Source organism: Penicillium manginii (assembly GCF_028828005.1).
Source record: "Penicillium manginii strain IBT 31320 chromosome Unknown utg000010l:1.0-1143873.0:1.0-1144522.0, whole genome shotgun sequence".
Lineage (NCBI taxonomy): Eukaryota > Fungi > Ascomycota > Eurotiomycetes > Eurotiales > Aspergillaceae > Penicillium > Penicillium manginii.
The window spans coordinates 857,660-881,065 of record NW_026643111.1 but is presented as its reverse complement, the minus strand read 5'-3'; the positions used below and the strand labels follow the sequence as shown (position 1 = coordinate 881,065).

The 23,406-nt window shown below is 51.1% G+C and overlaps 8 protein-coding genes across 8 annotated transcripts; 4 read left to right on the top strand and 4 right to left on the bottom strand.

Moving 5' to 3' along the window:
• Positions 1 to 6,981: 6,981 nt before the first annotated feature.
• N7533_013198 (SSH4 family protein) lies at positions 6,982 to 7,914 on the bottom strand (the record flags this gene model as incomplete). Its single annotated transcript, XM_057109848.1, has 1 exon — positions 6,982 to 7,914. One exon carries the CDS (start codon positions 7,912 to 7,914, stop codon positions 6,982 to 6,984), a length of 933 nt encoding a protein of 310 aa, XP_056953433.1.
• A 735-nt stretch (positions 7,915 to 8,649) lies between these two features.
• N7533_013197 (uncharacterized protein) lies at positions 8,650 to 11,588 on the top strand (the record flags this gene model as incomplete). The annotated part of the gene is made up of 3 exons (XM_057109847.1): positions 8,650 to 8,736; positions 8,822 to 10,828; positions 10,992 to 11,588. The coding sequence occupies 3 exons, from the start codon at positions 8,650 to 8,652 to the stop codon at positions 11,586 to 11,588; spliced, it is 2,691 nt and encodes an 896-aa protein (XP_056953432.1).
• A 667-nt stretch (positions 11,589 to 12,255) lies between these two features.
• Positions 12,256 to 13,905, top strand: N7533_013196 (putative mRNA processing protein (Mss51); the record flags this gene model as incomplete). The annotated part of the gene is made up of 2 exons (XM_057109846.1): positions 12,256 to 13,134; positions 13,216 to 13,905. The coding sequence occupies 2 exons, from the start codon at positions 12,256 to 12,258 to the stop codon at positions 13,903 to 13,905; spliced, it is 1,569 nt and encodes a 522-aa protein (XP_056953431.1).
• A 917-nt stretch (positions 13,906 to 14,822) lies between these two features.
• Positions 14,823 to 15,221, bottom strand: N7533_013195 (putative extracellular serine-rich protein; the record flags this gene model as incomplete). Its single annotated transcript, XM_057109845.1, has 1 exon — positions 14,823 to 15,221. One exon carries the CDS (start codon positions 15,219 to 15,221, stop codon positions 14,823 to 14,825), a length of 399 nt encoding a protein of 132 aa, XP_056953430.1.
• A 685-nt stretch (positions 15,222 to 15,906) lies between these two features.
• On the bottom strand, positions 15,907 to 17,063 carry N7533_013194 (uncharacterized protein; the record flags this gene model as incomplete). The annotated part of the gene is made up of 2 exons (XM_057109844.1): positions 15,907 to 16,387; positions 16,513 to 17,063. The coding sequence occupies 2 exons, from the start codon at positions 17,061 to 17,063 to the stop codon at positions 15,907 to 15,909; spliced, it is 1,032 nt and encodes a 343-aa protein (XP_056953429.1).
• A 998-nt stretch (positions 17,064 to 18,061) lies between these two features.
• N7533_013193 (putative Ras family GTPase (Rab4b)) lies at positions 18,062 to 19,018 on the top strand (the record flags this gene model as incomplete). The annotated part of the gene is made up of 1 exon (XM_057109843.1): positions 18,062 to 19,018. The coding sequence occupies one exon, from the start codon at positions 18,062 to 18,064 to the stop codon at positions 19,016 to 19,018; it is 957 nt and encodes a 318-aa protein (XP_056953428.1).
• Positions 19,019 to 19,483: 465 nt separating this feature from the next.
• Positions 19,484 to 20,605, bottom strand: N7533_013192 (NAD(P)-dependent alcohol dehydrogenase; the record flags this gene model as incomplete). Its single annotated transcript, XM_057109842.1, is given in 4 exon segments — positions 19,484 to 19,794; positions 19,814 to 20,294; positions 20,361 to 20,483; positions 20,582 to 20,605. 4 exon segments carry the CDS (start codon positions 20,603 to 20,605, stop codon positions 19,484 to 19,486), a joined length of 939 nt encoding a protein of 312 aa, XP_056953427.1.
• Positions 20,606 to 21,330: 725 nt separating this feature from the next.
• Positions 21,331 to 23,361, top strand: N7533_013191 (FAD-binding oxidoreductase; the record flags this gene model as incomplete). Its single annotated transcript, XM_057109841.1, has 6 exons — positions 21,331 to 21,601; positions 21,681 to 22,254; positions 22,304 to 22,683; positions 22,740 to 22,955; positions 23,032 to 23,207; positions 23,269 to 23,361. 6 exons carry the CDS (start codon positions 21,331 to 21,333, stop codon positions 23,359 to 23,361), a joined length of 1,710 nt encoding a protein of 569 aa, XP_056953426.1.
• Positions 23,362 to 23,406: the final 45 nt, after the last annotated feature.

Here is a 23,406-nt window from a genome sequence, read left to right as displayed (position 1 = left end):
TCCAACAATCAATGTTCCAAAGTCTCTGGGTGATTTATAGGATTGGTCGAATGTTCGGATGGTAACATTCAACTATAAAGTTCAAGTTTCAGCATTAGCACTGGCATTGTTATATCTCCGATTTCTCCGATTTGATAATCTGGAGGGACAAGATAAAGTAATAAAGAATGGATCAAGAAAAAAATAAGGTAGTCTCGGAAAAAGAATCCTAAAAGAATCCTTACCTATAGTCACAGCCACAATATTCCCGAGTCACCCTTTTTGGTTATCAAAAAAGGAAGGGGAAGGAGGAATGGGCTGGTATTGCAAGTCAAGACAAGCAAAAGAATAATCAAAAAACGAATGTCGGGGAAGACACAGCTTCCTCAACCAGCCCAAGGAAGGAGAGAGGGGAGGGGGAGAGGACGAGAGGAAAAGGAAGAAAAATAAATAAAGAGATAGATGGGTGACGAGGTCGAGTCAATTTGTAGGGGGAGCACATGCCTATGGGCCATCCTGATACTAATCCACACGATGGTAAAGAAAAAGCGAACTAAAATCCAAAATCCGAAATGTCATTGCCAAAAAAAACCCCCGAATTAAAAAGAACCTCCCAAAAAATTAAAATTAAAAAATTAAAAAAAAAAAATAAGAAAATCAAAAAGAACAGAATCCGGACTAGAGCATAGTGCCCCAGTAGCCGTTGTCGTTTTGAGATTCCTGCAGGTGTAGTTTTTGCCTCGTGCGTCAGAGACCCTGGATCTAGATGGGAAAAGAGTGGAGGGCTTGGCGGTCCATGCAGCAGTGACATGCGGTGGGGCCACAATGCCTTGGTATACACTATACTACCGTGTATTATACTGTATTACAGCGGTTCGTGGTTTGGCTTTTTTGGCTTTGCTTTCTACTCTCTTTGCTCTGGCTCTGTGCTTTGTGCTTGTTTAACTTCCTGTTTTCCATTTGTGAGCTCGGTTCTAACATTCCGGGCCTGAGACCACGCGCCCCTATGACGAAAGAAAGGCAACCACCTGAGTTCCTGGAGTCTTTTGACTACGTTGGTATCTATTGGTTACCAGTCGTTCCTCTGTCGCAGGTACACTATGTGATCGACTAGGTCATTTTAGTCTCGGTATGCATCAGTAGAACGAAACATCAACCAAAACACGAATGGAGAATGGGAAGCCGAAATCAAATGATTTTCCGGAGTAAACCGATGGAATTGAAAGGGAATCTTTTCTTTTTTTAAAAAAAAAATAATAATAATAATAATATTCATATAACATATAACATATGTAAAATATAACGTCAAGGTACTCCGTACTTTGTGATGAAAAAAAAGCAAAAGCCACCTGAGCAAGGATAACATCTCCGATCATGCACGCGAGATTCTCTCATCGCTGCACATTCTGCATTTCCGGTTGCATCTCGAATGGAGATGCGTCGGCCCTTCATCATTGGTGCCCAGCCGAACCTTTTTTTTCTATTCTTAACTTGGTCTTGATCGACATGGGGGTACAGGTACGGGTACAGGTACAGCAGGTACGGAGTAACTATAGATAAGTAACTAGTATGTACGGACATACAGTATGTATCTACTCCTACATTACTAATAATGACCAATCTGAGTAGTTCTTCTCTACAGAATCCATAACGTGCTGCCTCGACGCGCGCGCTATCAGGGGAACCACTCATGAAGAACATGAAACACCGATTAGTGGAAGAAATTGAGCAGACCCCCCAGTATACTAGCGTGTTTGGGTAAGCCTACCCTTTCTCTGCTCTCTGCCAGCGCCAGGACCAGGACCAGCGTGGAGCGAGGAATGATCGACCGTGATTCGCACGCCTTATGTGGCACAGGATGGATTCTTTAATTTTAACGTGCGTCTTGGAAAGCAGAACAGCGCACCAGGACACAAAACCCATGTCGACGACGAACCCACTCCTGCACGGTAACCGGGGCGCGAAAGGCACGCGAAATGGGGCGGGAAATCCTAGCGGCGATCGCCACACGCCGTGACTTGGCCAGTCGTGGGCGGGTGAAGCTTGAGTGGGGCGTTCATACATACTAGCGCCGAGTAATGGAGTTGGTGGGGGTTAAATAGACACTGTTGTGTGGTATTTGCGTGATACGTGGGTCGTATAGGGTGTATTTATGTATGAACCTTGGAAACCTTGGGACACTTGATAGGGTATTGTGTAGGGGAGGGTGTGTATGTGTCTACGGAGTATACGTATAGGTTAGCAAGAAGGCTGGAAAAAGTATCATCTTACCTCCTCAGCTCAAAAGAAAAGGCGCGGTCGATGCCGCGCCCCTAAACAGGGTTAGGCGACCCAAGTGGGTGGCGCGAAGGTTGTCGACTAACCATTTCATTAGTCCAAGATAGTGCATATCCCGGTGACTGGAGGGAGGATAGGAGATTGTATCTTATAGATCAGCGTTCAAGTTCGGTTGAGTTCGGTCTTTTAGTTAGTACAGAGTACCTAGGTAGTAGTAGAGACGGTACACTTATACACATCTCTACTATATCTTCTGCATATCTAGGTCTGATCCATGGATAGATATACTTGCTGTATTAACTGAACTCCCCCCTATACTCCTTAGACAGGGTTCAAGTCATCCTCCCTACCAGGATTGCACATGGAAATCCTTCTCATCCTGGCCAAAGTAGACGCGCACTGGCGTCTAATCTCAGCCGGAGCTCGTGCGGCCAGCCATCTGCACCCGGCCTAAAGGAGACATCGTTATCTCCGCACGCGCTCGAGGATCGGCTGCAAAGTATATTGAAGAGATCACTGCACAGCCCAACCTGCCAAGTACTGGCTGCATTGTTCCTCGGGGTCCACGCAATCTGGTACTTTGTCACTTGCACAGGCCGTTGCATTCGATTTTGACTCTAGTGGCAACCTACAGCCCACCCATTCCCTGTTCACAGCTGTGACTGTGCTCTTGCCCCCTTCTTTCCAGTCAAGTGCTGCAGCACCTTGGAATGCAGCCCAGGAATAACCGTTAGAGGCGCAGTCCCCTCCCCTCCCCCCCCCAGTTGCCTACTCTCGAATCGAACCGCCAGATCGTAGCCCCGGCCGATTCGCATGGATCATGGAGTACCCGGTCATGAGTGAAACAGACGCGTATCTCGGCTGCACGGACTCCCTTGGACCCAGTGTTGTCCGGGACTCCACACTCGAAATTCACCACAGCTCCGACTTCAAATCCCGGAAGAGTCCGGATCCACTCAGTCGCGCGCACTTTGTTCCTTATTTTCGATATCTCATGAGGCAACAAGAATCTTGCATAGCCACTCGGCAAAAATGGACAAGGGAAGTAGGGGATAGGGGATAGGGTTCAGGGGATTATATTAAAAGTCAACCGAGATTAAACCGAGCAAAACAAAGGGGAAGAAGTAGGGCTGGATACAACATAGTATGGATGGAACTGCCACGGACATCCAACGGAGCCGGGGATGTTTACCCCGAATTGTATGGAAACTAAGTGGGAATTCAACTTTGCACCAAGACCTGACAGGACGACGGAAAGTGGAAATGGGAAGGGAGAGATGACTTGCAGCTGGGGGGGAGGTCGATCCCACACGGCTTCCCCCTCTCGTCCTCGTCAGTTTACCTTTTTGGCGCAGACAAGCCGATTAGCCATAATTCGCTTTCCTCTTCCGACAAATCGCAAGCTTAGCATTCCCACCTTTGCGACGCCCGACCCTCTTCACAAATACACTATCCAACTCTCGTGTTTCCCGTTTTGGTCGGGAAGAGGAGAACTCCATTTAGATCGGCCGTGGGGCTCTCTCTCTCTTTCTCTCGTATGGAGGTACTCGGTATGGAGATACACTGTGTGTACATACATACAGTATGGAGTGTACGGAGTACTCCATAGTGCGTTACAAGCGGCCTAACGCCGAGAGTGGATCTTTCGCGTGAGCACGCACATCCACGTCTCTTAGTCTCGTCGGCCGAGCGAGAATCAGAAAAAAAACAAATAAAAAGACCCGAAAAATCAAGCAAAAGAAAAAAAAATAAACACTTGGACACAAAGGTACCTTAAAAAACAGCAGGGGAGGGAGAACCCTACGACTGACCCTACGGCCTACCCTACGACCCTGACAGAGTACAGTATCCGTAGTAAACCCGTACTCCGTAGGAATTGCACGAGAGAAAGTCCCCGTCTGTCTCCATCTTGATCCATTCCTGCGACGATAATCGACCCCGCCAAGCGCCGTTCCTCTCCTCCTCAGCTCCACCCATTGTCGACGTGGTCGGCTTGTCAGCGCCCGCAATTTCAAATTGATGTACGCGGGAGGAGACGCTTCTTGTCGAATGGATATGCCTCTGGAGATGCCTATGGCTATGGGTACACCCTGGGTACGATCTGGTGGCAACGGCCAGCCTCTCTCCCCACCTGCACTGCAGGGGGTTGCGCACTGTCCCGTGTAATATCACATCCGTTCTCCGGAGGCTCAGGAGTCGCTCCGTCTTTCTACATATTCCCGTCCATTTTCATGGGATCGCCCATTGGCTGAATAGAGTCAAACTCGGGGGCATGATTCAACCGTCTAACCATGCGCTCGCTTACTGGGCCTTCCTGGCCGACGCCCTGATTCCTTAGTTGCAGCGAGGCTGCAGCCGCTGTAACCATCGAGGATAGTCTCGGGTTTATCACCGATTTCGGTCCCCACTGGAACTGTTCGCAGAGGAGCGTTCTTCCCGGTATTAAATTTACCACTCGGTCGTTGGCCTTTGCCATTTGTACCAGATCAGACCAGGGTGTGAAGTCGGCTACTCTCCAGTACCTCTGTAGACTCCTGGCCTAACCTGGCCTGGCCTGGCCTGATCTAAACTAAGTGACCGCTTTCTCTCTTTCAGTTGGTCCTTTCTGACTGTGGACACAACGGTCTTGTCTCAGGCCTGGATGGATATCGATATGGATATGGATATGGCGCAATCAATTCTCACCGATGAAGTAATGCCAATTGGCAATGCCATTGCGTGTTGCGCCTCGTGTTGTCCCGTTCAAGTTACATGAATGGGCCATCGTATACTTTGACTTCGTAGATAATCCGCAAGTGAACCTATGATTCATGCTCGTTTTCTCATGGTCCACATTAAAATACTGCCAAGCCTTCACTCAATAAGCACAGTGTCCCCATCATGATATCTTCAGATGTCAATGCAAAGTACCTTCGGTACCTTACCCCATTAAGCAGGAAGTGACATGAAACCCCCCCCCCCCACGACACGAGGATCCTCGCAAGACCCCATGGAATAAAAACCACACTGTAGTAAACTTCCCATAAAGCAAGCCAAAGCAACGCCCAAAGAAGAAGATAAAAAAAGCGATCACGTCCTACGTACCCGAGTACTAGTAACCACTGCCCCATCCGTCCAAGCGCATGACATGCATTTTGATATGCGGTCATTGCGCCCCCAAACCCAACCCAGCTCCAGTTCCAGTTCCAAATGGGGCTCAGGCCCTCTCTCTCCCATGAACGACGGGAAGCACGAAGCTGTTTTTAGAACCTGTGTCTCTGGGTCAGGCAACCATGGCGTGTGGCCGACACTACACTTTCACACTGTCTGTACGCGGCTCTGAGGCTCATCTCCATATCCAATGTCCCGGGTGTGAGACCGGCGAGTCTAGGCCGGCATCCACGAAGATAAACCTGGTCGGGCTAGAACTTGAACTTGAACCTAGGTCCGACTGGACTCGCGTAGCCGATGTCTCCGGATCTTCATCTTCACAAGATGACCCAAGCCAAACAGAACCAGACCAAATCCACTGGCGAGCATGCATCGCTGTTCAATATGTATGCAAAGAGACGATCCCACCGCGGGACGGGTAGTTTGTGACGTCAAGTTAGTACCGTGACCTACAGAGCTAACTAGTTTCTGCTGTTCAAGTTCATGCAAGCTCGTTTCATAGATTCGTGCGCGGATCGGGGGATAAAAGAAGCGGAGGACCGAAAGGGGGAAAAGGGGAAATCGGAAAGGAAACTTTTCTCTTAATTAAGAGAAACTAAAGTACATACATCCTCCATATGTCTCCCAATCCCAAAAGAGAAATATATTACTTTCTCATACTGCATACTGCTTGAATTCTCGATTCCGAATGGAGGACATTTGCCCCGCCCTCCCCCCTAATACCATACATACATACACACACACACATACACTACTACACACTACTACACACTACTTAGGTACCTAGGGTACCCCCCCTGCTAACAGCTAATCTAAGCCATACGACAACTGTACTCTACTGCAGCGGGAATGCAGGAGTTACTTCCCCCCGAGCGCACTAATGCGCACATCTACAAGGGAGTAATGCAAAGGCGTGAGGCCGATAGCTTTCTAGAACCGCGGATGCACGATGCAGATGCAGAATGCGGCATATACCCCCTGCCACTTACTCCGTACAGAGTGTCTGGCTTACCTCAAAGGCCCCTCGGCAGCCCGTCAAAGGGGCGCCCTCATGCCGTACCCGGCGGTTACCTCGGAGGCGCAGGATAATAGTTCCATGCGCGCTGCTGGATTCGGAGAGTCGAATGTGATATCCGAGAATAGGTTGGATGTCAATGTATATACTAACAGGGATTTTGGGTGAATCCCAGGATAGGGGAAGTAAGAAGCCAAACTCGGCTGTCATATTGGATATTCTCCACAGTTTAGCAAAGGTTCTTCTACTAAGGTTTTACTTTTTATCTCCGCAATGATAGACATTGACGCCCTCCAGCAAACCATTCCGGGCTCTAGCAAAATAAGCATCACGACCTATCACAAATGCCAAAAATACCTTGAGCCCAGTAAAAATAAGAATAAGGTCAATCTCAGCCTTATCCTAACGGGGATGGGGGATGAGGGGGGGTGGTTTGGTCCCTGAAACTTGGCATGACAAGCAGAAGCAAGATTGGAACTCGGATTGGAGGCCGACTCTGACAGGGGTTGTGAGACGAGTCGTTCAAAAAGGCACCAGCATGAGACTCTCAGAGGGGAAATCTACGTAGGCTTCCAGAGCCACCCTGCAGGGTCAAAGCAAGACTCAAAGTCGACGCCACCAAACAACCCAACAGCCCCATACAGGTCAAAGTCCCCTTCTAAGCCCTCCACCCCGCCAGCATCCTCATCAGTCTCTTCGTGTAAGTTCCACCCGCCAGCAGCTCGCCCGTTCCGGGTGAAAAAGACCTCCACGTTGCACTTTTTCGACTTCGACTGCTCCTTGCTGTCGCCCACTGGATGCGAAGGGATATCAAAGGTCATACCCAGACCAACCGTCTCACCGACACGAACAGGTGTGGTAAAGTCTCGCCCTCCCCACGAATCATTCACAAATCGACACCCGTCATCAGAGCAGATTCCCAAACTCCCCCGTTCCCAACCCGGAGACCTCCAAGAAGGATACGGCCCCGCGACAAATCCCACCGTGAACCCAGACGCATCACCGTCCGGCCCCGCGCGAAGCCCCTTCAGCGTGAGTTCGAAGTAAATGGTCTTCTTCCGGCCCTGCGCGAACGGCGAGTCCACGGCCGCAAAGTACAGCGGTAAGTGTGACAATAGTGCGCAGTCTCCGTTTCGATCGGTCGAGCTTGCTTTCCATTGACCCTTGGATGGGGTGGTTAGTTTGCCGTGGAATTCGCGGGGTTGGATGGGTCGGATGGAGTGGGTGTTTGTCTCGTTCCAGACTGTTTGGGATGGGAGGACGGGGGTCCAGAGTGGGGTTGTGTTGCAGAAGTCGTGGGCGCGATCTGCGTCTGTGGCCGAGGCGTTGCCTGTGCCTGAACTGTAGTAACCTGATACTGGGGGTGGTGGGAGAATGGATGTATCGGGTACGGCTTCTTGCCAGTTGTGATATGGTGGTGGTTGAATTTGGGTGGGTGAGGTTGAGGATGCTAGTGAGTCTTCGTAGCTAGGCGGAGCGCCGAGGTGAGACATGTTGGATAATGCCTGGGTGCCTGGGTGCCTGCAGGGGAGGTTATGGGAGTGGGTGAGTGGGAGTGAGAATCTTGTCAAGAGGAAGTTGAGGAGGGAATTGGAATAAGGTTGTTGTCACCTGGGCATCTTCCACGGTTGAAGTTGCCAAGCGGGGCAGTGCCGACAATCAAAGAGTAAACAGTAGATATTTACATAAATATAGATATAAATGAATATATACCTAGGTATAGATGAGTAGAGAGAGAGATATATATATATACATAATGTAATAGCTGTTATACTAGTATCGTGTGACAAATTGCCAATCCAGCCAGTCAGTAGAGCAGAACAGAACTACGAGTGTGTCTCTATGTATACAGTAGAGTATAGAGTAGAGTATAGAGTAGAGTATAGAGTACAGAGTACTAAGTAAATCGTGAGGACTATCATAATAAGATCATAATTCTGACATAGTCCGTAAATTAATCAAAAACAAAACTTCTCGAGCTGTCACAAAGGTAGAGGGGATCATCGGGTCCTGCAGGTCTCACCTCACACAGTGGCAAGTTTGGAATTTCTTTCTTCAATCCTGCAGTTCATCCTTCAATTCTCGTTCCCTGGAGTGTTCAGGGGCTTCCCCTCTTCCCCTTTTCTCTTCTTCTTTCCCTGAATCGAAAGAGCATTCACTCGTTCAGCTCTCGATATCATAAAGATCACCCATCAGCCACCCCCTGGCCCCATGCCACTCTGAACGCCATGTCGGACGATCAGCCCCGCAGAAGTCGGCGATCCTCCATCTCCGAGCATATCCAGCGCGTCTTTAATGTGGATCGACTGGACAAGGTAAGAAAGTACTCTGTACTCTGTACATGAACTTCATCCCTCACCTTTGCCCCCCCTTTCCCATTGCTAACCTACCGAATCCAAGAAACGCCCGAGTGATGATTTTCAGGCGGAGGCGAGGCACGCTGCCTTGGTACCCAAATCCGAGATCACCATCGGCTTTGAGGTCGGCCCTGGCAGTACCATCGCGGGCGAAACCATGCCCAGTTCTTTCACTCTTTCATCTCAAAATTCTCGACTACCATCCATCAGTACGCCAAGTTCAAGTCCCCTAGTTCATCCAGTGCGGGTTCAAGATGAAGACTCCAAACAGCCGGCATCAGACATGACTACCCCTGATATGACTACCCTTAATACTAATACCGCCAACCATGCAACTACCGCAGACAAAGATCTCATCTGCAAATCTCCAACCTGGGAGAAAGAGGTCAACCGCAAAGAACGACGCGCCACCAAGCGACTCGAGGCCGAGCGCAAAGAACTCGAGAAACGCCTTTCCTCTCTGGATGAGGCCCAACTCAAATTAGAGCAAGGCATCTACGACAGAAGCTCTCGTCGCTTGACAAAAAAGCAACCGCTAGGCACCTCAGCCCGCTCATCGAGCGCCAATACCGAAAGACCCAGATCAGCAAGCTTTACCTCCCTTTTCTCGTCTAAGCGACGGTCTCGATCGCGAGCAAGTTCAATGACTGGAAGTGACCGGGAATCGCGCAGTTCAATCGAGAATGGACCCCCAACACTTCCCTTAACTTTGCCTGAACAGTTTGGTACTGCGGTCTCTCGGGAACTTGCAACCCGCCACGGAACAAGTCTGGTGCCGTCTCATCAGATGACTCGGGCGCTGCATCACACCACGGCCAAGTCGGATGATCTTCGTGAGAGCTGGAAGATGGCCGAAGAGTGGAAGAAGAAGAATGGAGGAGCAGAGCCGGACATGGACAACATCGTGACAACGAGAAGGGCATCGTTCAGATCGAAATTCAACAGGTCGGAGAAACACCCTACCAGCGGATTCTCCAATGGCTATGCCCCCAGCAAGGCTATACCTGCACCGGAGCCAGCTCCCCACGCACACTCGAAGGCGACGGAATTATCTGCAGATCTCGACCGCGATTCATTCACTGCAGCACTCCGAGCCGAGAGAAACACGCCAGGCATGGCAAGCAGAACACCCAACGCATCAAGTCCTCACAGTACCCCTCCGCGGAATAAGACCCCAAGAAATACTGCACAGCTTGAAGCTTGCCCGCCAGCTTCGGTCATCGCGGCCCGTCAAGCGAACAGCGCGCTGCATGCTCATCCAGAGAACTCTCCGACTCAAACTAGCCCGAAGGCTTTTCATGGCTCGACAGCGACAGCCGCATCGACAACGGGGAATTTCCCAAAGAAAGGCCGAGTCGATAATAGTCCAAAGACTTACAAGTCCTCTCCCCTGGCCCTGAATCCTTTTACAAACAAAGATGTCGATCAAAAGCACGAGCGGTCTTTAAAATCTGCAATGCAATCTACTGGTCATGGTCATGGTCATGGCCATGGAAATACAACGCCGTCTCGTTTCCCCGAGGGACAAGGAGAGCGCCGTTTAAATACAAATGGGTTTAAGAGATCAAGCCCACCAACTCGCCCAGTGTCGGACCATTCGATCGCTGCCAAAATGCAAGCCCCCGTCCCTTTCCAGCAACAGCGCCCACCAAATGATAAATCAAAAGAGAGCCGACCTGCGAGAATAGTCTCGTCCGAGATGAATGAGCATATCTCGAGAGATGCAAAGCTGTCTCCTCTAATGGTTCCCCCACTGAAACATTCTGGCAGACGAAACTCCACGCTGGGTAGCCTGTCAAAGCCAAACGAGACACAGGAGACGCTGAGCGTTGGGGCAGAGGCAGAAGTAAATGCAGAGGCATCGGGACTGGCACCGATACCAGTCCTTGATCAAGTGAATTCAAAGAGTGATTCCACACGCAAGGTCTACCAACTCACAGACGGAGGTCCAGGCAATACCTCGATGCAAAGCGTACACCGTCCGGGTCACAGTCGAACATCATCGCATTCATCATACGGAGGATCGAGCTACGATACAGCGGACGAAGAGGTATTGGATATATCCAAAGCTCATACAAAAATGAAACCGCCTCAGCCCTCGTCACCCCAGGCCTCGCCTGAAGCCCCCCCAACATCAAATCCAAGTCTCTCCACCTCGAGTTCAAGCTCAAGCTCAAGCTCAAGCCCAAGCATCAAACTTTCAAGCTCCAAAGTTCCCCTACGCCAACCCAACCCTGGGTACGCAAATACAAGAACCCGCCCCAAACGGAACAACCAACCCAAATGCCTACCACATCTCCATCCCAAGGACAAATCCAAATCCCCCCCTCGCCCCAGATGGCCCAATTGCAATGATGCGATCAAATCTCGTCCAAAGAGTCAAAAAGCCCGTAAAAGACCAAGTCCTCGCAAAGTTATTCGTCATCTGCTGCTCTTGCAAATGCTGGCACGATATGCCCTCAGAGATCTACGCCCGACTAGCATGTCCAGAGCGCCTCCCATCCGAATCTCGCCTCATCCGAACATTCTCTCGCAAAAGTTCGCGGCGGAACGCGATCTTTTCTTCGGACCCATCGGGTCGGGGTTTACCAAGTCAATTAAGGGTGGCGAATAACTCGAACAAGGGTGCTGGTGCTGGCCCTGGGACTGGGATTGAGGGTACCTCCGAGCAGCGAAATGGAAATGGAAATGGAAGTGGCGCTTCTCCTCCGTCGGTGCCTGTTCAATGCAATTGGTGTGGACATGGTATGACCCGAGCCTGTTGTCAAGGGTGGACTACTCTCGTCCAAATGCGCGAGAGGCATCACTAAGCCAAGCAAGTGGGTTGCAAATGATACTTTCACGATACTTTCACGATACTTTAATCAGATACACAGCGCGAACTTGCGACTTTTATTAGTATTCATGTCGGCTATTTTTAATGAAGATACGGATAAATGATTATGGTTAATGCTCCGTTCTTTTTGTATCTGTTTTGTCAAATGCCATTATGTATTTCACATTGGGATTGATTTCGTATTTATATCCATTCCAAGGTTATCGTAAATTGTTTATGCTCGTATGGCCACTTCCGAGTCTATGAAAGTATTTGCTAATCAACCGCCTTAGGCTCGTAAGCTACATGGATTGTTTAAATATCCACGAGGTACTTCACGGTGTACAAGTGTGCAACTACTAACTAGTTAGTAGTAGTAGTAGTAGTGGTCATTAGCCATATCATACTGAGAACTGCAAATATACCCAGCAGGCACTGCCTAGCTTTCTCGGTTCAATACTAGTATAGATTACCACAACTATTCAACTAGTACTAGTGCAAGTGCATATTCCCGCTTTGCCCAGCTTTGTGCCCAGCTTTGCACAGGACTAGTATAGTTCTACAAATGATCCGATCAAACCACCCCCAGGTCACGTGGATCCAACCCCAAGGAAAAACGGCGATCAACCACTGCTCTACCTACCCATCACCACCAATTCGCAATGACAACAGGCTACACCTGTGCCCAGTGCCTTCAGGTACTCCGTCAAGGCGTGCGGGTATCAACCCATACACCCGCTCGCCTGCAAAGTCTATCCCACGCCCGCCGAAGATGCGCAATCAGCCCATCCTGGACTCGCAGCTTTGGCTCCGAGCGCAGCAACAACAACCGCCCACTCGGAGCAAACGCTTTCGAGCAGACTAAGAATGTATCCGCAAAGTCCCAATCTCCCACGCTGTCCCAGAAAGCCTCCGCCTCAACCTCCACCGGCCCCTCAGTCGACACGCGAGCCCTGCTAAAATCCGACAACCTATTCCACTCCTTCTCGAACTCGCCCTCGCCAGCAATCCGCCAGCGAGCAGCCTTCATTAAACAAAACGCCTTCTGCCCACACCCAGATCACGCACAGACCCGAGCCCCCGTCTCGCCGCACGATCCCGAATCGCGAAAGGCCCAAACGGCCGGAGAATCCACCAGTCTGCCCCCAGCACACTCGCACTTCGAGTGTCCCGACTGCGGCGTGCCGGTCTACTGCTCCGAGGGCCACTGGATGGACGATTTCGAAGCACACCTCGAAATTTGTGACACGCTCCGCCAGATCAATGAAGATGACCACGATCTCCAGTCTGGCCGCTTCTTCCCGGAATTCAATTACCCCGGCGTGCAGGATGATAACTACGTCGTTAACATGACGAACTGGGATACGCTCATGTATACGCGCGAATTTGACGCCGTGAACGACGATCGCTCCATGCGCCAGGTCACCCGCATGCTCACCTACCCGCAGACCATTGCCAGTGTCTTGCACGAGCTCAGTCCGTACAGCATCCGCGGCAAGGACCGCCTGACGCCTGAGGGCTTGAAGAGTGTTTCCGGTATAGTGTTTCCCTGTCCTGCCCCGATTCAGTCCAATCCAGTCCAGTTCAGTAGAGACTCTTCAGAACCAAAGCTAACAACCTAGCCCTCCGCTACTCCCTCCACCCACCCCGAACAGGCGAAGACATCGACCTCAAAGGCCTCCGCCTCAAAGCCCCCCCCAATCCGAATCTTCATCCTCGGCGCCCGCGCCGAGTCCTCCCTCCCCCGCGACGTCTGGCTCCAACTCCAATACATGTTCCCGCGCTCCCTAATCCACCTCGTCTTCATCGGACCAGAGAGCATGTCAAACCGAGACGCGGAGTTCCCGCTCCCCGAACGCACACCCGCCAACCCCTTCGGCGGAATCGTCGAGGACCGTCTCGGCGGCCAGATGAAGATCACCACGTACGTCGATTACTTCCACACCATGTATCAGGCGCAGTATTTCCAGCCCTTCGACCCGTACCTGGATGTATTTATGCTCTTCCACCCTGGCCTGGGCCACCCGGCCTCGTCGCATGAGTGGGAAGAGACGCTGCCGCAGTTGCTGGAGACGAAGGTGCCCATCCTTTGTACCGGGTATACGCAGTGGGACATGGAGCGGGATATCAAGTGGGTGGGTGAGAAGTGTAAGGGTGAGTTTGACATGTTGCTTGAGCCTGGCGAGAACATTTTCCGCAGTTTGAGGTGGGATCTGAATGATATGGATCCTCACGATATTTCGTGCGGGAATTGGGGGTTGTGGGGGTTCCGGGGGAAGAGATATGAGGCTGCGATGAGTGAGAAGGAGTAGGCGTGTCAGTTAGCGTCAGCGTCGGCGCCAGCGCGAGGCTCTGCTCTGCTCTGCTCTACTCTACTCTGCTCAGGTGATGGATATCAAGCGCCTTTCCTTTCCTTTCCTTTTTGTACTATATTTGTTTTCTCTGGCTGGAGATATGTAGTAGATAGAATTCATTTCCTAGTTTCTCTCCTCTATGGCCCGGTGTTGCAGTTCTAGTTCTCGTTCCAGTACCATATTCAGCATCCAATGATATTTCTACATGATTCTCCACAATATTACAGGGTACAGTATGTACATACATATGTATGTACAACGTTCTCGTAGCCTCGTCCCCGACAGACTCGGAAAGTGATCTTCAGATCCGCGGATGTGATGTATCTATTAGCTGAGCTTAATGTATACCTTACTTCGTACCGTAGTATATCGCATAGTACAGTTGTACTCCGTACTTTCCAATGCAATCTACATGGAACTACAACTACAACTACAACCCTTTAATTCGAGTCCCATCAAACCGCATTTAAATTGATACTCTCGCAATAGCACAGAAACATGGGAATTCCATAAAATAAGATAATAGTTTTGAATTGGATAAGATAGAAGGGTATTGGCATAAAAGGGTCGGAGAACATAAGAATAAAAATAAAACAAAACATCCCGTCATCGAACTAAACATGATGAAAAGAATATGTATGGTGAAAGAGATGGAAGAGCCGGGCCGGGCCAGAAGAGAAGTGAAATGAAGAAAATGTGAAAAGAATAAAGAGCCCGGCCAGAGAGAGAAGTGAATCAAGTCAAATGAAATCAAATCAAGTCAAGAAAATTGGCAGACGTCCAGTCCAATCCAATCCAGTCGATCTTCAAGATCGAAGTCGAGATCGAGATCGCGCGCGCCCGCGACAGCACCAGCAACACCGCAGTCAGCGGCATTAAACCATCAACAAACCCGCGACAGCCAAAACACCAGCAAAGCCAGAGACCTGCAGTGAGGAGGCGGCGTTCGCAGGCGACGCAGTCGCAGTCGCGGCTCCGGTCGCGGTATTCGGCTTGACGATAATAGAGGTGGACTTGATCAGGGGGGTTGAGCTGGGGGCGTGGCTGAAGCTGCTGCTGGAGAGAGGGGTGCTTGTAGGCGCGGGAGTGCTGGTCGAGCTCGGGGTGACGGTTGAGGTCGAGGATGGGGTCGGGGTCGGGGTTGAGGTGGGAGTCACATAGTCCGACGGAACCAGGGTGAGGGTTTGAGTGACGCAGGATGGGGTTGCGGCCTCTGCGGCGAGGGCGGGGGCCAGGGCTGCGGCCAGCAGGATGAAGGTCTTTGCGAAGTGCATTGTTGTTGTGGGGGTGTTTATATTGGGGAGGTGGTGGGTTGGGGTGAAGTTGGTTTCGTAGTGATTAATGAGTGAATGGAGCTGGGTAAAGAATGGACAGCCCGTGTCTGGGTGAAACGAATGGCACTGCTTCGAAAAGTCAGGAAAGGAGAGTTGGGGATGAAGAGAAGAGAAGAGAGGGAGAGAGTTGCGCGGGTGGGAAATGAAGGCCCGAAGATTACTGGATGTTTAGCCTGTTTGGGGTTAGTTTGATACGTAACCGCGCGACGGGAGGAATGTTACCAAGGGTTTAGTCCGGTTAGAGTGGAGTGTTTAATTTAATTATGACGGAGGAAATTACTGTTAATTAAATTGCTAGGGTAAAGTAGGGTAATAATAATATCAATTATAGCAATGCTCAAGCTATGTATATCATGCAGCTACGCAGAGTCGGCATTGTTCAGCATCATCGGGGTATCTAAAAAAAAATACAAAGACATCCCGCCCAGTCATGTCATGTCAAGTCATATCGCCGTCAGCAATCTTGGCATACCCCAACAAAGCAGCCAAGAGCAACGAACAAGCCCAGTGTGAAGGTATACGCAAAGGTAAAGGTGAAAAAAAGGGATTATTTTGGAGCAGCAATAGCGGCGCGCTCAAGCGTTCGCGAGGTCGAGTCAAAGTCGAGCCAAGTCGAATCAAGTCGTTAGATCATCGAAACAGTAGCAGCCACAACGGCAAAAGTCAACCAGTATCCACTCGCGTGCATAAGGGTCATGACCGCGGGCGAAGCCCCCGACGCAGTCCCATCGTCCGCAGTAGTCCCGTTGGCAAGAGTACCGTTGATATAAATCTTCTCGGTACCGTTCACAGTCACAACGCGCACGTTGGTGGTGTTCTTTGGCGTGGTGCCGTTGAAGAGAGATTCGTAGTAGGTGCTGTTGTTGTTATCATCGCATCCGCACTCCTGGCGCTCCTCACATAGACAGACTACGGGGATGGTGTCGTTGTGGTGACTGGTATTGTTGACATAATGGTATGGGTGTGTATAGGGATACGCGTAGGCGCCGTATAGCCAGACTCCTGGGAAGAAGGCCAATGCTGCTACGGGGAGGAGGAATGGGGTGATTCCGAGAGGTGAGGCTCGACCTGCTGAGTAGGGAGTGCGTGCGCCGCCGGAGTAGTATCTGAGGATAGTTAGTTTCTGGTGGCGTTTTTTGGAGTGAATGGATGGATGGATGGATAGATGGGATGAGTGGAATATCCAGATCCGGGACTATGTAAAGTCCACGGTCAGGATGAGGGAGAGTACCCTGCGTTCGAGGGACGAGAGGCAGAGCTAGAGCCACGAGAGCCGCCACGGGAGGAAGTGTGACCGGAAGAACCACCACTGGAAGAACCACCGGAATAGTGTGAATGGGAATCGGGGCGATAAGACGAGCCATAAGAATCGGATGAATCATACCTTCCACCGCCATACGACGGAGAGACGCCCGAGCCACCGCTGGAAGAGCCACCTCGATTGCTACTGGAACTGGTGCTACCAGTGCTTCCTCGACTAGAGCCACCGGTGCCGGAGCCACTGGAGCCGCTGGAACTGCTACCACTTCGACCACCACTGCTGCCACCACTGCTGCTGCCACTGCTGGAGCTGGAACCGGAGGAACCGGAGGAACTGGAGCTGGAACTCGAGCCACCGCGACTACCACCACCACCTCCGCCGCGTCGCTTTTCTAGATCGATGTATTCATGGTTGGGCGGGAAAATAGTTTCACGCAGGCTGATGTCGAGGCGAGGGATCGACAAAGAAGTGACGCCAGTGGAGCCCAGAAGGAGGAGGGAGGTTGCCCACGCTAACTTCATGGTGTAGACAGTAGATCAGTGTGAAGTGTGAAGTGTGAAGTTGAAGTGAGTGCGATGAAGTTGAGTGTATACGACAGTCAACGAGAACGGGGGTCAAGAGTGTAGATGCAGGGACTAGGTGCAGAAAGGAAAAAGCAAGTTCTTATAAAAAGCGACGAAAAGGTTCGGCACAGCCACGGGGGGGGGGGACCCTGAACTTGCCCTGAACGAGAACGAGCGGACCCTTTTCCAGCTTATACGAGGGGAGAGTTTCCAGAATACTACCTTTTCCAGAGTTTGGCTGTCAGAATGACTTCATTGGCCAACATAGAGGGGGAGTGGCGTATTCATGTATGAATGGGATGTTCTTATGTTATCCACTCCATTTATGTACGGAGTATCTTTCATAGGTGAGGTCACTGGCCCTTGACGCCCAGCAAGGCGCAGTTGGCTCAGCCTCATAGCTTATTTACTGGAACAGGTTACACCATGATTTATTTTATGAAATAATATTCTCTTTATGAGTTATACTCTGTACTCCACACTCCATATACTCTGTAATAGTTTACTACTAGAAACTAGTTAATGACTAGTTACTCGTTACGAGTACGTAGCAGAGTGCCCAGGTAACTAGTACCTAACTCCAAGATAAGGACGTGCACTGCCCAATCTTTTGTCTCTCAACTTGACTTCTTCATCCTCCTCATGCGTCCCCGAGGTTTGTCTACATCGTCCTCAGTCTCCTCCGTTCCTGACCAGGATCAGGTATGTACAGCCCCAAATGCCCCTATGGCCCCATGGCCCCCCCTACCCTGCCCCCCTACCATGAGGTACCCCTAATCCCCCCCCCGCTCCGCGCTGATCATCCAAGGAACTGGGGAGCATGTACGATTACCTCGCCAAAATCATTCTACTCGGTCCTAGTGGCGCCGGAAAGTACGTACAAATGGAAGCTTCCTTGACCTTAGATCCCGTGCTAACCTCCCACAGATCTTGTGTACTCCACCGATTCGTCAAGAATGAATGTAACCGCTCCCCGCCATTCCAACCTCACCCCGTCCGCCTCCCCCATCGCTAATCATAAACCCCCCCACCCCCCCCAGGCGCGCATCCTCTCCTCACAAACCATCGGCGTCGAATTCGCCTCCCGAATCGTCAAACTAGGCACCGGCTCCAGAAAAAGACGCATTAAGCTTCAACTCTGGGACACAGCCGGCACCGAACGATTCCGCTCCGTCTCCCGATCATACTACCGCGGCGCAGCCGGCGCAATTCTAATCTACGACGTATCATCCTATGCCTCCTTCGCCGCCCTCCCAACTTTCCTAATGGATGCCCGCGCCCTCGCATCGCCAAACCTAACCGTCCTACTCGCGGGAAACAAAGCCGACCTCGCCGACACAGACTTCCCGGACGAGATGCGCCCGCCGCCCACGCCGTCCAGCACAACGTCCAGCAAACAGTCCTCAATGCCCTTTGACATCAGCGGGGGTGGAGGGTCAGGCTCGATCCGCTCGACGATTAATGCCGGGACGAGGTTGACTGCGACGTTCGCGGAGGGGAGGGAGGTTAGTAGCGAAGATACGGCGCGGTGGGCGGCGCAGTCGAATATTCCCGTTGCGGTCGAGGTGTCGGCTTTAACGGGGGATGGTGTGGAGGAGATCTTTCAGCGGCTGGCGCGCATTATACTGACGAAGATTGAATTGGGGGAGATTGATCCTGATGATCCGCAGAGTGGGATTCAATATGGTGATGGGGGATTGTTTGGGCATGGGACGAGTGATGCGTCGAGTATTCGGAGTAGGGCTACTCTGGACGATAATGCTTTGCCTCTTCATCGGACGTCGCGGCGGAGGGGGAAACATGCGCAGGGACAAGGACAGGTACAGGGACAGGGGTGGAGGGGTGGGATGAGGGAGTGGGAGGATGTGTTTCGTCTGGGTGGTTCGTCGCGGAGAAATCAGGGCTGTTGTTAGGTAGTGCCCTGAAGCAATGCCCTGTGGTTGTTTTGGTTGAACGGTTACTGCATTACTTGCATTGCTGCTTCTTTTCTTCTTGTCTTTCGTTGGATATTCCTGCACGATACCCCCCCATTTTACACTTTCGTTTATTGTTCTGCAGATAGTTGTCATATTACCCGGTCTCTTAGTTACTTGACTTGACTTTATACAGGGACTCAATTTGAGTCCTGACTCGACTCTTTCATCATTATCATTTCATTCCATTTATTTCATTTCATTTATTTCATTTCAACTTTTATTCCCACAACTCCCAGATATCAAACCAAACCACTCACACCCCTTGGCACACCCCTACTCCTACTCTACTCCTCAATCCCCTCAATCAAAGTCTTAATCCCCTTCCCAGCCTTAACCTCCTTAAAGGCCTGCTCCGCCTCCTCAAACTTCACACTCCCCGTAATCAACTTCTTCACGTCAACTTTACCCCCCCGCAACAAGCTCAACAGCAAGCTTATAATCCCCACTCCCATACCGGAAACTCCCCTTGAGCGTAAGTTCCTTCGAACAAGCCGCCATAATCGGGAACTGGATCTCACTGCGCCCCATCCCACCTTGCACATACGTGCCGCCATTCCGGAGAACATGAATACCCGTGTGAACAGAGGGCTCGGCACCTGATGCGTCGATCGCAACGTCTGCGCCGGCGCCCAGGTTATTCTCCCTCTTCATGCGCTCTGCGTTTTCGATTGCCGAGACCTTCTCCGGCATAAATGTCGACGTCGTTGCGTAGCCTTTTGCGAAGTCTCAGACGATTTTGCTGGATATCAACAGCTATCACGCTCGATGCGCCGAAAGCAGTCGCCACAGCGCAGCACAGCAAACCGACGGGCCCAGCACCAAAGACCACGACGCTTTGGCCCGGTGTCACGGATGCTTGTCGGACAATGTGCACCGCAACACTGAGCGGCTCCATCAACGCGCCTTCTTGCAGGGACAGAGTGTCCGGCAACTTGTAGCAGAAATCTTCGGGGAGGGTGTAGTATTTTGCCAGGGTGCCGTCGTAGGGTGGTGTTGCTGCAAAGGCCATGTCTATGCAGAGGTTGTAGGAGCCGGATTTGCAGGGTGTGCAGCGGCGGCAGGGGATGCCGGGTTCCATTGCGACGCGGTCGCCTACTTTTAGGGTTGTGACGGCGGAGCCGATTTGGGTTATTATTCCTGCTGATTCGTGGCCGAGGACCATGGGTTCTTTGACGACGAAGGGGCCGATTGAGCCGTGTTCCCAGTAGTGGACCTGGTGTTGTTAGCTTAGTTTGGGGGGGGTTTATGGGATATTATGTCTGGGTTGAGGTGGACGTACGTCGCTGCCGCAGATACCGGTGTAGCGGACGTTGATGAGGACATCGTGGGGGTTTTCGAGGGTGGGGATGGGGCGGTCTTCGAATTTGACTTTGTGGATGCCTTCGAGGACGAAGGAGAGGTTCTGTGGTTAATTGTTAGTTCTGTTTTATATGGATGTGTGGTGTGAATTTCTGGGGAAGACAGCGGGGCAGTAACCCCGCGGTTTGCAGGCGGTCATACCTTTGCTGTGGCAGCTGAAGTCATTGTGAATATGAGGAGAAAGTGCAAGAGGAGGAGGGTAAAGAGAATAAAGATGAGGAAGAAGAAAAAAGCGAGGAGTCAGGTGGTATATAAACCGGCAAAATGTGTGAAATGAATTGAACCGAGAAGCTCCCCGCAGTGTCATAGGTAGTACTACTAACTACGTACGGGTGACCTTCCCCCGGTGGATCCAATTGGGATTTTAACCGCGGGGGGGTCTTTACCCGACTTTTGCCTCTGGTTGTTATCGGTAATGTCGGCCGAGTGTGGAGTGGTTTGGTACGGGATTGCCAAATATTCTGACCGAAGATGAGATGAGATTATAGCAGAAACTGTCGAATATAGTATTAGCAACATGGTATAATTATTAATTGATAGCTATGTAGTTTGTTACTTGTACCTAGGTAGGGAAATACTATGACACCGATTGGGCAGTACCAATTAGCCTATATCGGTAGACCTACCTAGGTAGCAAATACCTATCAATTGATCTAGATTTATGCCTAATTAATATGATATCCAATTAAATATAAAAATATAGATATAGATATAGATATATCTATTAGTTTCCAAGGTTACTAGTAGTATAATATGCCATAAGCACGCCTTCCACTGTAACATTGCATGTCCGTGCTCCGCTCCGCCAAGACCCGGAGCTTCTCCTCTTCCTCTCCTCTCCTCCTCACCACTTCTCCTCACCTCACCAGCTCTGTAGCAGCCACACCCCAATGATGGCTCGCACAAATACCCCGGCCCTCAGAGGCGCCCTTCGCAATCTTCGCGCCCGCCCTCTAACCCTCCCACAACAAAGACTATTCAGCGCCTCATCCCGCTACCTAGCCACAGACAAGGACAAGCAATCGCAACAGCCCTCCTTCAAAAGCCAGCTCTACGAAAGCACCCAGCAACGTCTCAAACGCGAGCGTGCCGAACAAGAGCGCTTCGCCCAATACCAGCAAACCCAATCTCCCGGCGGCCGCTATGCCGCCCTGATGTTCGGTACGTCCAGTTCCAGACCAATTTTTTTTTCTAAAAACCCGCGCTATCAAAAACTAACCCCATCCTACCATCTCCATAGCACTGGTCTTCTTCTCATCAGGCGCATACTACCTAGGCTCTCTAAAGCCAGCCTCCCTCCCCTCAACATCAACAACAACGCTCAACGACCTCGACGCCCCACGCCACAACATCACCCCATCAAATCTGCAAGCTGCCTGGGTCGACTTTGTCGAGATCCTCGGCAAAGAAAATGTCTCTACAAACGACGGCGACTTGACCTCCCACGCCGGCTCAGACTGGTCCTCCTACACCGCCAAAGAGACCGAAAAGCCCTTCCTAATCCTCTACCCATCCACCACAGACGAAGTATCCCGCTGCATGAAGATCTGCCACGCCCGACTTATCCCCGTGACGCCTTATTCCGGCGGGACCAGTCTGGAGGGACATTTTGCTTCTACGCGGGGTGGGGTATGTATTGATTTCCGACGCATGGATCGGATTCTTTCGCTTCATAAGCGTGATCTTGACGTTGTTGTTCAACCTGCGCTTGGCTGGGAGGATCTTAATGAGGAACTTGCTAAGGATGGGCTTTTCTTCCCCCCGGATCCCGGGCCCGGTGCTATGATTGGGGGGGATGGTCGGGACGGGGTGTAGTGGGACGAATGCGTATCGGTATGGGACGATGAGGGAGTGGGTTCTTAGTTTGACGGTTGTGCTGGCTGATGGGACTGTTATTAAGACTCGGCAGCGGCCGCGCAAGTCGAGTGCTGGCTATGATTTGACGAGGTTGTTTATTGGGTCTGAAGGCACGCTTGGTCTTGTCACTGAGGCTACGCTGAAATTGACCGTTAAGCCGCAGAGTACGAATGTGGCTGTTGCTTCGTTTGGGAGTATTGCTCATGCCGCTGAGTGCGTGACGAGTGTTGTTGAGGCGGGGATTCCTGTCGCTGGCGTCGAAATCCTCGACGATGTCCAGATGAAGTGTATCAATGCTAGTCAGAGTACTAGTCGGCAGTGGAAGGAGAGTCCGACGATCTTTTTCAAGTTTACGGGCACGCCTGCTGCGGTTAAGGAGCAGATTGGTATGGTGCAGAAACTTGCGTCCAAGGCTTCGGGCAAGTCCTTTGAATTTGCCAAGGGGGGGAGGAAATGGCCGAGCTTTGGAGTGCGAGGAAGCAGGCTTTGTGGAGTGTGATGGCTATGCGTCGCGGGGCGGGTGATCATGTTTGGACGACGGATGTTGCTGTGCCCATGAGCAAGTTGCCTGATATTATTGAGGCGACCAAGGCCGATATGACCGAGAGTGGTCTTCTGGCTGGTATTTGTGGTCATGTTGGTGATGGAAACTTTCACGGTAAGTTGTGGCAGCCTGTGCTTTTACAACAGTGCGTTATGATGCTTGTGATATATGTGATTCTAACGGCTTGCAGCCATTATCTTGTTTAATGATGGCGAGAAGAACGTTGCCGAGGGTGTTGTCCACCGCATGGTGAAACGTGCCGTGGAGATGGAGGGAACTGTGACTGGTGAACACGGCGTCGGTCTCGTCAAGCGGGATTACCTTGCTCACGAGCTGGGTGAGACTACAGTGGATGCCATGCGCCGCGTAAGTTTGGAACAATCCGTTTCTACATGTTTACGAATAACGACTAACACACGAACTTCAGTTGAAATTGGCCTATGATCCTCTCCGTCTGCTGAACTGTGACAAGGTTGTCCGAATTGAACAGCCCGCACCAGGCGAGGTCAAGGAATGGTAATCGACTCGACACCAAAGAAAAGGCACATAATTCCATGAAGTGAAA